We start from the raw sequence: 14798 nt of genomic DNA, 5'->3' as shown, positions 1-14798 counted from the left end.
AAAAAGAATGAGCTCCACATATATAATAGTAAGATAAATTTAGAACTCAGGAAACAAACAAAGATTACCAGTTTAGACATTTCCCACTAGGATTATATTCTTTTGACTACCAAATGAGCAAAGTAAACAAAATGGGATAGAGATAGGAATGTAGCAGGAAATAAAAAATGAAACAAATGACTATACGGCCTATGAAAGATCACTCATCTGATTAGCCCCCTCCTAATTCCACTGGGAATGACTGGCTCAGAATAGTGCACAAACCCCAGATGACTAGTGTGTTTTGACTCCATTTTACTTTTACAAAGGTTACTGGCCACTTTGAGAAATGTTAATCTTTCTGAATTTTCTTTTTTAAATAAAAAATAATAATTCTAACAGCGAATAGTACTGGTTCCTGGGTTTGCAGCTGCAGGACAAGGAGTCTCCAGAGACTGGCGAGGGGACCCCTACTGCAGCATGGGACACACTTGGTATCCGATGTTGCTGACACCTTCCCTGACAAATGAGGTATTTTTATCACAGGGGTTTGGGCTAATATCATGATATTTAACACGCACACCAGCACCTTGTGCTATTTATGGGGAAACGCCTTCCTTTCTCTTATTACAAACCTGTTTTGAAAGTTTCCCTATGTGAAATTAAACCTTCTCACATCCAGCAGGTGAAGTGATATCTTGTGACTATATACTGGTTGACTGGTCTTCAGGGGAACGGACAGGTGTGTCTAGCTAAGGCATGATTCTTTCGTCAATTCCATCTCTACATTTTGTGCTTCAGAACAGCAATATGTGACAACGGTCAAAGCAGAGTTAGGAGTCTTTTTCACAAGTGAGCAGCCAACTTTGCAATTCAATACATGGAGGGATAGCATTTTAAATTCTAGCTTTTGAGGTTGTCAACTTGGCCAATAAATTAATGCCATCAAGCTATAAGGACAGATTTTCTTCGCAATGAAAGGCAAAGTATTATAAATTGCATCCACACATTTGTGTGTGTGTATGTATCCTGGAAATGCCAGAATCATCTTATTATTATTATTATTGCATCCACACTTCATATAGCAACTATTCCTTGTAGATGTTTGATGATTGTGCCCTTTCCAGAGCCTGAAATAGTACTATGGAGTGCAGCACCAAAAATTACAGGAAAAGCTTCTAAGTGCCATTGTATACTGTAGTTGGGATACTTATAGAATGAGCAGAACTATTTGATTTTGTATTCATGTATGTGAGTTTGAGTACATATAACTATGTGAAGTGATGTGTTAGCAGTTATGTGTGTGACCTCTGTGACTATGACACATGTGAGACTGTGTGGCTTAACAGAAAAATACTAAAGGTTAAAGTTTACATTTCCTTAACCTGCCTCACAGGTTTCTCTCCTGCTCAAAAGGGAATTGAACAATCCAGTTTGATACTTTCATCCCCTGCTATCAGCTTATGAATGCTGCAAACCAGCCAACTCACCAAGGGCCTCATAGGTATGACAACTCAGTGGCACTGGGGAAGGTGGGGGTTCAGCAAGTGCCAGTGGATGCATGCATGAAACTTAAAAATGGAAACAATCCTGCCCTCTTTTTGCTAGAGGGACAATGGGCTATGAAGTAGATTTTTGTTCTTTAAAAGTGGCTCTATAATAAATACAAATAACTGCCACCAGGATAGAATCAGGTAAGCACTGAGCATTTGGGAAAATTTCTACCCCATGAGTCAAATGTGTTAGAAATATGGTGGTTGTGGGGGAATCTTTCAGCAAAATAACAAAACTGGGCTTATCTGAAATAGGAAGATGCAGCAAATGTTTACTGGCCCAAGTCAATACAGTGGTACCTTGGGTTACAGACGCTTCAGGTTACAGATGCTTCAGGTTACAGACTCTGCTAACCCAGAAATAGTACCTTGGGTCAAGAAATTTACTTCAGGATGAGAACAGAAATCGTGCCGTGGCAGCGCGGCGGCAGTGGGAGGCTAAAGTGGGTACATCAGGTTAAGAACAGTTTCAGGTTAAGAACGGACCTCCAGAACGAGTTAAGTTCTTAACCTGAAGTACCACTGTATTGCAAAATTTTGGAAGAAGTGGAAAATGACTTTCTTTCTTAACTTGGATGTCCGCTGGATATGAGAAAAAGCAGTCTTCAAAGCAAGCAGGCCGATAGCAGGAGCCAGCCAACCTAAAGCACACACCATGAGTCTAGACCTGCAATTACAACTTGCTCACACACAAAATTCAGTGTGCTGTACGTATTTCTATTTTGCAGCCTGAAACGCTCTGGGAATAGGGTCAGTTAGCAACATTTCCCACAGCAATAATCTTTCAGGCAGGCAAGTGGGCAAAACTGCGAGCCTTACAAAAGTTCTCAGGACCATGTAAAGAGGCACCCAGGCTCTGCACATTAACAAAAGGGAGCCTTAAAGATACAAGGAATTAAATAGGAACTCATTGGGGTGGAGGGTTATTTGGATGGCTAGATGGACAGATGGGGAGATAGCTGTTACAGAGAGATGAAAAGAAAAGTAGTGTGGAGATGGATGTATGGGTGAATGGGCAGACAGATGGTTAAGAAAAGGGTACTGATTGGTTCTTATGAACCTGAGAAAGGCATCCAAGTTTGTTTCTGTTAAGAAATGCTTAATTAGACTAATTAAAGAGAAGAGAATTGACATAAATACTATTTTTTTGTGAACTTGGAGTATGCAAATTTCTCCATCATTTGTCATTACTTGGAGTCTGCTCCCCCCCCCCCACTCTTTCATGCGTGATTTTAATAAAGCCCCATGTAGATTCTGAATGCACACTCCCATTCAAAGTTGGTGTATGGAGATACAGCTGCCTATAATAACACACTTTCCCCGTTATTGTCTGCTTAGGCAGTAACTCTTGCAGTTAGAAATATATTGCATTTTTAGGTCAGCGGCGGCACAAAAAAAGAGAGGCCAGCAAAACTAAATTGTTAAGCATCAATGACTGAGTCAGTGCCAAATCTGCACAATCTATTCTGCCTGTGCATTCCCATTAACCTCCCTTCAAATGCCTCTAGTGCTTGGCACCCCATTTCAACCTGCTTAAACAAGTGGTGAATGCTAACACCTTGCATCTAACTGCCAAATATTTATTTTATGTTTGTGGTCTTTCAAATATTGTTCGCATCCATAATGCACTGAAAGCAAATGCGCTTCAGTTGGATAATTACAGAGCATGTCTGAATACAATGCAAATATATCAACTCTTAATAATCATGGCTTTCTGGCAGAAATAGGAAAGGAGAGATGAGTGGATACACAGATGGGGAATAGAGTGACTGACAGGCAGGACAAAAAAGGAGCATAGGAAACAACACCTAACAGAATAATAAAGCAAGAGAAATTTACAGGAGGAGGAGGATGGGCTGAGTAGAGTTGAATGGAGCTCTGGGGAATCAAAGCTGAGACAATAGACCAAAGGAGTGTTTGACCCGCTCTTGCCGAAGCCACCTTGAGGCCCCTCACTGTCCAAGGAGAGGCAGCCGCAGATGGGCAGAAGAGCAGATGGGCAGGTGGGCACATGTCAAAATGGAGGGAGAGAGGAGCAGCAAGCAGACATAACAGACAAAAGAGTATAGATACAAGTAGTCGGTTGGATTGGACTTGATTAGAGATAGAAACGACATCCAGGCACAAACCTAACATGACAACCTGACAGAGTTCTTATTCCCCGGAGATGTGACGCTAAAATATTTACGCCAGGTTTCTGTTGTGAACTCTCCCAGCGGGGTGGAGTTAACAAAGACTTTCCATTTTACGTGTTTCATACAAAGCAGAAATTACCATTCCCTTTCTGTAACGAAACCAAACAGATTGTCATCTATTGTTGCCTTCTACTGTCAATTCTTCCCTTCATTAAGCTTTAGGCCAGGGTCACCACCTGGTTGCTGTCCCTTCCCCACCCTTCTTCTTAACCTCACATAGAGAACACAGGCACACGTGCTCACACCCTCCACAGCTCCACCACCATCTGGCTACCTACTCCATTTCCCCTATTTGTGCCCCTCTTTCCTTCCAATACAGGTCACATTCAGTAATATTTTTCTCTAGGATTTGTTCCTGGTAACTAAACACGAGTCTGCAAGGGAAAAAAATTAATGTCTAAAGAGAGAAACTCCAAAGACAATTAAGCGCCTTTCTATGTATCGTTGCTGTTGTTGTTTAGTGCAATGTTTCCCAAATTTTCCAACTATGGTCTCCTTCTGACCTTGTTTCCTTCCTGTGCCCCTCATAGACATAGCCAAGGGGGGCAGGGGGGCAGATGCCCCCCAATAAGTAACAAATCAATACATATCTGAGGCTCTGTCCCCCCAGCAAAAGCCTGCCCCCCTAACAAAAATCCTGGCTACGCCTATGTCGTCGTCCCCGTCCTACCAGTAGAAAGGTAGCTATTTAAATGTTTTCTTTTCTTTGTAAATAGAACATGTTTTGTTTATCATTTTTATAATTTATACAGAATACAATTCATAAAATGATCAGAACATAATGAAATATTGTTGAAGCAGAAAAACACAGAATCATGGAGCTGGAAGGGACCCCACGGGTCATCTGTCTAGTGCAGTGTTTCTCAACTTGTGGGTCCCGAGATGTTGTTGGACTACAACTCCCCTCATTCCCAGCCAGCATGACCAGTGGTCAGGGATGATGGGAGTTGTAGTCCAACAAACATCTGGGGACCCACAGGTTGAGAACCGCTGGTCTAGTGCAACCCCCTGCAATGTAGGAAACTCAGCTAAAGCATCCATGACAGATGGCCATCCAACCTCTGCTTACAAAGCTCCAAGGAAGGAGAGTCCAGAACCTCCCAAGGGAGTTCCATCTGCCACTTCCCTCTGTGGCCCCCTAGCCTCGTGCTGTGCCCTCCCCCCCAATTTATGTGATTTTCACTTGCGGACCCTTTGGAATATCCTGCCCCCCCCCAAATGGGGCCATATGGCCCCCCGGTTAGGAAACACTGGTTTAGTGCACCATCTGCACAGTCGTTACTCGGCTAAAAAGTGGATCCCGATTACAACTTCCCTCGAGGTAGTGCTCCCACTGTCGGAATCATGACACCGCCACTCAAATTGCAGTATCATGCCATTTGGGAAGATGGGATTCTTCCAACAGTTGGTACTTCCTTTGTGGTTGTGAACACAGAGAGTAATGTGACTGTGAGAGTGACTTAGACAGCACGGGAGGCCCTGATGGTGGTGCCACCAGTGCTTCTGCCACCTCCCGCCATGCGCCAACCATTGTTAGTAAGCACACCAGATGGTAGCAATGGTGTTGGGGAGTACTGAATGGCACTATGCTCTCAAACAGAAACAGCTATGCCATTGTTCTATCTAGTTACAAGAAACCCCGGCTGGAGGTATGACACAGAAGCATTTAAAAAGGGTGGAGGTCAGAAGGACAAGTGGCAAAAGCAACATATATTTATGGAACAGGGCTGAAAAACTTGAACAATGTCAAATCAACGATGGCAGAGGCAAGTGCAGTATCTGAAAGCAATCTAGATTTTCTTCTCTGTGCATATCAAGAAAACCAGACATGAGGTCTCTGAGCTGCTGTTGTCGCACTTACCAGCTTGGTTGGTGGTGATGTTCACGGAGACATGCTGTGGTGGGAATGGGCTTTTGTTGGAAACTCCATTGACAGCCTGGATCTCAAAGGTATATGGTGTATGGGCCCACAGGTTGCTGATAAAGACCCGGGTTTCCGTGAGGCCCAGCTGCCTTGGCACAAACTCCACATTGTCATCACAGCGGGAGCAGCTACGGCGGTCCGACCGACACTTCTTGCAGACAATGTTGTAGGTCACATCATCTCGACCTCCCGTCTCCCGGGGTGGGTGCCATTCTAGTATAATTGACGTTTCATTGACAATAGAGATCACGTTGCGAGGCCCGGAAGGAACACCTGTTAAAAAGCAATTTACAGATAAAGGCTATGCAACTACATGCCTGATCATGGTACAATGTATACTTTTGCTGAGATGTAGAGATTAGTGAATTCGGACTCACCAGAACTGGATAAATGCATGCCTCATGATTTTCCATTGTGGCGCTTTTGTTGAGGACCCTTAGACCAAGAAGGCTCTCCACCCCACTCCTAATGATCTTGAACATCTCCCCCACAACATGGCATGTTAACCACTTTAGGACTCTTTGTTGTGGGAAATGATACATGAATTCAATAAACCTTACCCAGTCTCTCTCTCCCCCACCCCCAAATCCTCCGATTGGCATGTTGGGCTCACACAGAACCTCCCTGATTACTTAAAATGTAGAACAATACCCCTTCAGTCAGATTACTTAGTAATGATCCCTCTTTTGTAGTGTCGCTTGGCTCAGATACCAGACTAACACATTTGGAAGTTTCTCCCTGCTTGGTTAGGCTAATGTGTGGAGTAGACAGAGTGGTGGGAAAGTTGTGTCCCTTCTTGGTTAATTCTTGTTTGCTCTTCAGACACCTTCATCTTCTTTTCTCTGCTTAGGTTATGCTTTAGTCTCTATTATTTGAATTGCTGCTGGGGTTAAGATAGATGGCCTTTTGTCCCTTCCACAGTATTTCTACCAAATTATAGCACTCAGCTGTCCTGCTCTGTAAAAGGAATCTTACATGTGGCTCTATTTTTAAAGCTGTCACACTTTCCCTCCTTAGTATTATGAGTCCCACCAGTTCACTAAAGGTTTATGGGCTGTTGGACTTGGCCATAGTTGCCAGAGGCTATCAAGTCACACAGCACAGTCCTCTCAGCTCTATGAGGTCCTTGATTTGTTTTAATGGTCCATCTGACATGCAGCTTCCAGCTCAGATCTCTTGAGTCCCCAAATATTGCTGACTTCACCCATATAAATCCTGCTTTATATATACACACAGGGCTGGCCAGGATGAGGCTCATGAGCCACATAAGTTACTCTGGCAGCAAATATTCAAGAAACTGGATAGAAAATAGTCACAATATCCTTTCTAAAGAGAGAAAGGAGAGTGTGTACTTAGAGTTCAAGGGTTTTCTCCTTCCCCAACTCTGCTCCCAGTCACATACTGGAGCTGAGGCTATACCAAAAGACCAACAGTGGCATGCTTCAAAATATGAGAAGGCTAACAGCAGCAAGATCTGTCACTAGATCAGTTGGTAAGAACGGGACAAAAGGATAAAGAAAATGGAGCTGTGGAATGGCTGTTGGTCGGTGAGTGGGTGAAACCCACGTCTCCTTCTATAGTCTTTATAAATGTCTAGCGCTCCACTCAGACAATACAAACCAGAAACACATATTGTATCCCTGCAAATAAGGTGTCTCTGGTTGTTTGTTCCTTATTTGCCATGCACTGTTCCTCATTTCAATGTGGGAGAAGCTGCTATAAGACTATGAGGAGCAAATCAGTGACAGGTATTGAAAGATTTGGTGCAGGGAATTCACAATGGGGCCTCGGCTGGTATAATGCCTTCTCTTTGCCCACGCCAACCATCTAGCAGAGTAATACAAGGCAGCCTTTAATTTCTGACATTTCCAAGCACTGCTTCCCTCCACCCCCATTTCCAAATCTTGGTCCTGACATTTTGTGAACCGAAAAAATCTGGTCTACTTCCATTGCAACATCAACCCATCCTCATTGAAGCTGAGTTGATAGTACCACTAAGTTGCAATGAGAATTCAAGCTACAAGTTTATACATCTGGAAATTTCCACCAACCACATGCTATTGAACATTCACATTTGGCGGGTGGGAGAACAGAGGTGACACAGTATTTTATTTTAAGAATTCCTTGAAAGATACAGTTAGGGCTCAGAAAAGCACACATGATATAAAAACAGACAGACTAGCAGAAAATGTCAGAAGCAAAGAGCAGTTATTAATGGTTCAATATGTCAGGCTGAAAGGATGGGTATTTAGTGGGGTCCTACAAGGGTCTCCTTCTGTGTCTGCTCTTTATGCAGTTATTATTTATTAGCAACTTGGACGCCACAGTTCAGAGTACGTATATCAAAACTGCAGGCAGCACCATTCTGAGAAGGAGAATGGTGGCTTTGCAGGGGCGGGGGAATTAAGTGCAACTCTGTTTTTATACGTTGAGGAAATGGGGTTGGAATCAATTAATGGAGATTCAATAAGAACAAATACAGTGTGGAAAGAGTAATCAAAGACACACATATATAACAGGGGAATGCTGATCAGGCAGTTGTGCCACAGAGAAAACTCTCTGGGCTGTAAGAAATGACAAATAAAATGAGTCAACACTGTGGCCATGCTGCAGGCAAAGCAAACAGCATAATGGGCCAAGCTCTATTAAACAAACACTGTAATTATTCAGTCTGATCAGTGCTACTATTTTCTAAACCAGAGAACTGAATTCAGACTTGGGCAGACTTGCCACAAAAATTCTCATAACAAAAACTGGAACTTAATGTTGGAGTTCTAACAATTCATGCTTTGGGCAAGCCCTGGACAAGGAAGTTTCATGGTTGTCATGATTACATCTATGAGCGTTACACATTATTGCAACATCCATATTTATTTTCAAACTCAAAGCTCAACACCACCGATATTCCTATAATATTTTAATTCACTTGGGCCAAATCATCTCCCAGAAATTGCACAAAATCCTGTGATATCACTTTTTCCTGCCAATGTAGCATTTGCTTCTGTGTGAATGCTTTTGATCCATCCACTCATGCAGTTGGACTTCACCTTCTCCTCTCTTTGTGTGCCCCAAAAATCTGTTCTGGAGGGTCCCCTCTCTCTGGGGCAGTTTGGGAGGGTCCATGGGTAACTGCAGAGGAGCGGAGAGGAGAGGGAAAGCTGTGGTGTGAGTGGAAGTTTGTGGTGTGAGGAGAATGGTAGCTTTGGCTACATCCTTCTCCGTTCACTTGTGCAGTATATTATGACTCTGAGTGAAAAGACATTCACGTGAATGACTTGTTTGCACAAATGATAAACTGCAGACCTCACGATTCACTGCACAACAAGTGCAATGCATGCACAAAATAAAAATGGGGTTTTGCATTAATCTGTCCAATCAAAAACTAATTTATGGAATAGTAGTAGCTGAATGATTTCCTAAGGAAATCACTTTGGCAGGGTGGAAATGGTTAGGGAGGATGGAGCTGATAATAAAAATTATCTTGTAAGATTGACACTGTAGGATTGAGGCCCTACTTAACAATAACAAAAGGGGAGGGGACTTCAGAGATGTACAGAAAACGATTTATTGTCCAATGCATTTTGAGTGTTGCACTTTTCCTCAAGAGCAAATCTGATTCAGTTTTTTCAGAAAGCAATCAAGATTTTCTTCTATACATTTTTGAAGACTCTTTCTGTTCTGCTTCTGCATCTGGTGTCCTTCCATGCCTGTGGAATTGCAGACACTGTGAGAAATGTGTAAGCAGGTAATGCAGCAGAAGCGGAAGCTGGGATTGCAACTTAAAAGAGCCACACTTGGTGAAAGTGAAGCTGACCCACTATCAGGTAAGAAAAATATTTTTTTGTAGGAGGTTATGAGAAATACGTATTGAAAATGGCAAGTGCAAACTCACAGAGTCCAAGCTAATCAGAATATGATACATCTGCACACATCTTTTACCCTTCTTCGTCAACACTCCATCACTGTACCCAAACAATGCTTGAGGATCTCTATAGCCTCCTTAGCATCAGTTGAAAAAGAAAAATAAGTTGGGTGTCATCAACATATTGATCACAGCTGAACACAAAATCCCAGGTGACCTCTCCAATGAATGTTTTGTAGTTATTAAATAACAAGGGGGTCAAGACTGACCACCTTCTTGGAAAGTCCAACCATACAGAGCCACTGCAACATGTCTCCCAAACCCACACCAGCCAGATGTCCTCAAAAGACACTACGGTCAATCATATTGAAGGTTGCCAACAGGTGCAAAAGAACCAATATGGATATAGTTAGAAAGTAGTTAGCTTCAGTCCTCTAAGCATCTTTTACTGATCCTCAGGTTCGACGAGCTGAAATTCATGTATCCAAATAGTCCAAACAGATATCTCAGCCGCAGCCATAGATCCTGCAAGGGACTTTACTAGCAAAGTGGTTTGCAAACTGGCCCCAACCATCTACCAAGCGTTCCTCTACATTACTTTTGGGACTAGCACTTAGAAGTGCTTGGAAGTGCTGTGCTGTGCTGTGCTGACAGGATGGTGGTGGAGAAGTACACTGATCAGGGGTTACCATTAAGAGGCTGGCATTTCAGCACCCCACTTAGCAGAAAATGAATCCAGGGAAGTTCTGCTGAATCTGTCACAACCTACCTCTGCTCAAGCCCTTGAGGAGTTTTCAGCTGCTGTCCCCTTCCAAACTACCGGCTTCCTTTCTCTCTCTCTCTCTCTCTCTCTCTCTCTTTCTCTCTCCCTCCTTTTCTTCATAATTACATTCAGAGAGGCACTTTGAGAGAGAGCTTCTCTGATCTGTTACTATGGTTACTGCAGATGAAAGCATTTTGTTAAAATTGCTAGAAAAATGCTATCCTTTAACGAAAATTCCATTTCATTTAATTTTTTCCCGTCAGCACAGTTAAAGTATTTGTCATGAGCCATCTAGCAGCAAAGACTTTGCTGTGTACACAGTGGAAATGTGATGTGCTGAATGTGATGTACTGAAGTGATGCTGTACTTCAAACTGTTCCCATGTGTGGGTCATCAATATATAGGGATGCACACAAAATGCAAGGCCATTCTAGTTGCATTCTAATTGTTTTACCCTAGGTCAATGAGTTCACATTTCATCAATACATAAACAAACATGAAGGCTCTGTCAAAATATAGCCAAGCTCTCTATTTCTTCCATCATTTTTCTTGCCATCTCCAATTCTTCCCTCTCAACCTTAATGCGATTCTACTGCTGCTTTCCTGAAATTGCTGCTTCAGTAAGCCACACTTTGTAGCAACGTCTATTATCCATGATAGAATAGGGTGCCACAATTCTCACTGGCACATCTTGTCTTGTCACTTCTAAAAGACCTACACTGGTTAGCTGTCCAGTTCTGAGTCCAATTCAAGGTGCTGCTAAAACCTTTAACAGCTTGGAACCCAAGTAACTGAAGATGCACACCTTATCCGTTATTTGAGATCACCTGCCAAAGCACTCCTCTATACGCCGCCTTGTCCATCTGAGGTGAGATTGACATCAATGATGATGATGAAGGCTGACTAGGACGAAGGCCCAGGATAGTGTTAAGCCAGTCCCATCTCCTAGTGGCCCAAAATCTGTCAGGCTCCCTTCACCCCACAAACTTGCCCTGATTCTGTAGGCAATGGATAGAAAGCAACTTGAAACCCTCTGCCACCTCCTCTCAAAATTGAGCTCCCCACCCAATATATATATGGGTATGTAGGTAGACTTTGCCTTCCCACAGATTAATAATGACTTGCTCTTAAGCCCCTTTTGCCCCAACCACCCAACTCATCAAAACCATTTAGGGTGCATACATTGGCCTTGTACTAATAAATATTGTAAGTAAATAAAATTATATTCTGCCTCAATTGCTTTTAAGCTCCCCCACCCCCAATATCCACTCTCCTTGTCTCCAGGACTTTGTGACATCATAGCCAGGTTAGTTAATGGCTGGGGGTGGGAATCTGGCTGGGCCATATCACTTTCTGCTGCAACATTACAGGTTGCATCTTGAAAGCTTGATGGTACATAACACTTGCCTCTGTTGCCTGGTTTCAGAGATTCGATCTGAGACAGAGTTATTAAAAGTGATGCCATCAATCACAGAGCAGAACCTTTTATCAGCTTGTTTGAGGGGTTAGTGGCAGACGTTTTGAGCAATAGACGTTATAGCTCCATTGCCTTCCTTAACTTAACTTGGGGTATAAAATCCGAGGGTAGATATATTGTACCTCTGATAATGGTCAGTAAGCTGAGATTCCCCACCTAATAAAAAGCAGTCAAACCATGTTATCTTTCACAGGGAATCTGCTCATGCTGTTGTAAGGTACAGCCAGGCTCCAACTGGGAACCCTGTGGAGCTGGAACTGGCCGCCTGCATTCTGTACCAATGAGACTTCTGGTGAAAAGAGGGTCTCATAAGGGACTGAACTTGTGGGTCAGACAAACCTGGGTAAAAAGATATGTCTATACCAGAGATAGAGAACCTTTTGGCACACCACTCTATGGGTCAACTTTGACAAGGGGTGGGGCAACCCACTTGTCAATCACATGACATCATTATCACATGACACAATGGACAGGTAAGTTTTCCCAGACAACTGTCAAAACCCCAACATGGGATGTGGAATGGGGAGGTGTGGGAAATGGCTTTTCAATCCTCCCTGCATTTCTCCTTCACACCATGACCTCAGAGGTACGAAAGAGAAGAGCAGGGAAGATCACAAAGTGCTTTCCAAGTCTCCCATGTTGGAGCCGGGAAGGAGCTCTGTGGGACAGTTCCAAAGATCAGCACCCTTCTTGAGTAAGGGGTGTTCCCACCTCCTGCCAGCTGGTTGGAGGTTTGGGTCATGCCTTGTTCCAGGAAAGGAAGAATCAGGAGCCCAGCTTTAGTTGTTGTTGTTTTTTGCAGCTTCGCTCTTACTGGCTGTACACAGCTGACATCATATATGACATCAGGTGCAGGGTGGGTGAACATGGCATCCCCTGGTGACCTCAATGGGGTGGCCTGGCAAGCTAAGTTTTACCTTCAGGTCAGAGGTTTTCCATCCTGAGCTATAAAATATGCATGAAGTAACTGGTGGTTGCTGTTTCACATACGACAAAGGGAACGGCATTACATAGAAAAGAGCAACAGCAGACAATGCCTGTTTGGGGGTCATCACCCTAAGATGAGGTGAGGTACCATGAATAGAATTTTCCCAGAGGTTCCAGTATAGATAATTTGGTAAGAATCATGCCCCTCTTTACATTGAGATGTATTGTACATCTATTTAAATTAAAGCCATTAGTTGTTTTTTTAAATTGCACCTATACATATAAATAAGCAGATGCAAAAGTAATGCAGATCTGTGTCTCCTTTCGCTCTCTTTTTGGGAATACATTTCCCCTTTCTCATTTCTCTGTAAATGGCCGCACGAGCCTCACATAAAAGTCTTTCCCATCATCTGCTTCTGAATCACTTTACTTGCCTTCAGCCTTCATTTTGGCCTTAAGTCATCAGTTTGTAAGTTTGTCTCTCCCACCCCCACCCCCCGCCTGAGGCATTTGCCCATCCCTTGGGGCTGGCAGTTAAAAATGAGACAGATGGGGAAATGTCCACAGGATTGGACTCATGCCTGGTAAATGGAGGAAAGGAAGAGGGGGCTTAATCACTATGCTTTCTAAATCCATCTCCCTTAAACCCTTTAAACTATCTACCAAAAAGGAACAACTACATATCAATACAACCCAAAGCAAATTTCACTACTGGAATTATAAAGCCCTGGGCGGGGAAGGTGATTTATAGTGGAGTTCTTGACACTATCTATCTTGTCTGCAGCAGTCATTCCTGGAACCACAGAAAAAGTAACAAATACATCTGATTTTACCAGAGGGATCTTGCAGCAGACTGTCATCATCCCCACCCCCCAATCTCCTGTTCTTTGTCAACTCTTGATTTACTGGTGGAATGCTGTCCAGCATATGTCAGCACTACAGTTAAAGCACAGTCAGGGAGGAAGAGGGCAGCCATCTCACAGTACTGCTGGAACCCTTTGGAGAAGCATTTTACCATATTTAACCCAGGTGGAATCATGGCCTTGAAGCATGTTAAGACTCAGCCCCAGGATCTGTTTTCAATCCCATGTCTCAGCTCTGAAACATTTGAAGTTACATTTAAAATGCATCAGAGCACAGGCATAAAGCATTACACAGTAAGCAAAGCCTACTCCAAACACTCACTCCTCCCCATCTCTCTCTCTCTCTCTCTCTCTCTCTCTCTCTCTCTCTCTCACACACACACACACACACACACACACTTTAGATAAGCAGAATTGGTTCCCAGATCAGAAACTGAAGCTTTCAGGCACATTTTAACCCTGCAACTTTTAAGATATCAATGCATCACTTGCATTACTCTGGTGGATCAAATGGATGAGACCACAAGTGGGTCCATGAGTCAAGAAGGCGGTTTCTGCGTGTGCTGTAGAGGGAAATAAGGGGCAGGTGGGGCTCATTAACCTAGGAGAAGGAAAACTGATCTTAAACCTCCACTGCTTTGTGGCTATACTCATTGGCAAGAAAGGCTTCAGTAGCAAAGCTCTATCCACTGCCTTGCAGGACATCTTCGGGAGAGGCCAAGGAGTAAACCTGACACAAATCTGGAGCGGAGTCCCTAAGATTGTTGGTTGGCACCTTGTATGCCTCTTTCCAACAACTCCTTCAGCCAAGTTGGTGCCAAATGTACTGTTTTGCTTTCCTTTGGGGGGGGGTCTTGTCATCTGGGCAGCCCAGGATTCTCCAAGCTTGCACCCTGAAGAGGTCACTTTGGTGCTGCCAGTACAGCAAAATCAACACAGGAGGCAGCACTTACAAATTATAAGCTCAATCTGACTAGTATAAGATACAAGCGCTACAGGTTGGCTTCTTTAGTGGGAGAGATTGATGTTTCTCACTGGTCAGCTACTATCCCATGTCAAAAAAAATGCTGTCCACATGCTTCAATGGGTACTTGGAGCTCAGAGTATCACTCAGTAAGCATACTGAACCACTGTTCCAGGCAACAAAGAAAAGAAACAAACCCTATTGTGCTGTGCAAGCTGGAATGTCAGGACCATGTGTCCTGGCTTGTCCACTGGCCTGTTTCAGGTCAATAACTCATGGAAGACAGTTATC

At 43.4% G+C, this 14798-nt stretch overlaps 1 protein-coding gene and 1 long non-coding RNA gene across 18 annotated transcripts in view; both read right to left on the bottom strand.

Annotated features, from left to right (window-relative positions):
• The window catches only part of EPHB1 (EPH receptor B1), a 357336-nt gene that overhangs the window by 75498 nt on the left and 267040 nt on the right, over positions 1–14798 (bottom strand). For all 17 annotated transcript variants that reach the window (XR_013986829.1, XR_013986830.1, XR_013986831.1 and 14 more), the window contains one exon: positions 5589–5924. Coding sequence is in view for 10 of the 17 variants with exons in the window: in XM_081007270.1 (XP_080863396.1) it covers positions 5589–5924 (336 nt within the window). In the remaining 7 variants the exon portion in view is untranslated. The remainder of the gene's footprint in view (positions 1–5588; positions 5925–14798) is intronic.
• On the bottom strand, positions 9221–11274 carry LOC308478080. Its single transcript, XR_013986857.1, has 3 exons — positions 11082–11274; positions 10283–10453; positions 9221–9358 (listed from the first exon to the last, which is right to left on the bottom strand). It is a non-coding gene; the product is annotated as an uncharacterized lncRNA (long non-coding RNA).

This window comes from Podarcis pityusensis (assembly GCF_964106645.2).
Source record: "Podarcis pityusensis genome assembly, chromosome: 5".
In the NCBI taxonomy this organism is placed as follows: domain Eukaryota; kingdom Metazoa; phylum Chordata; class Lepidosauria; order Squamata; family Lacertidae; genus Podarcis; species Podarcis pityusensis.
This window is presented reverse-complemented; position numbering and strand designations above follow the sequence as displayed.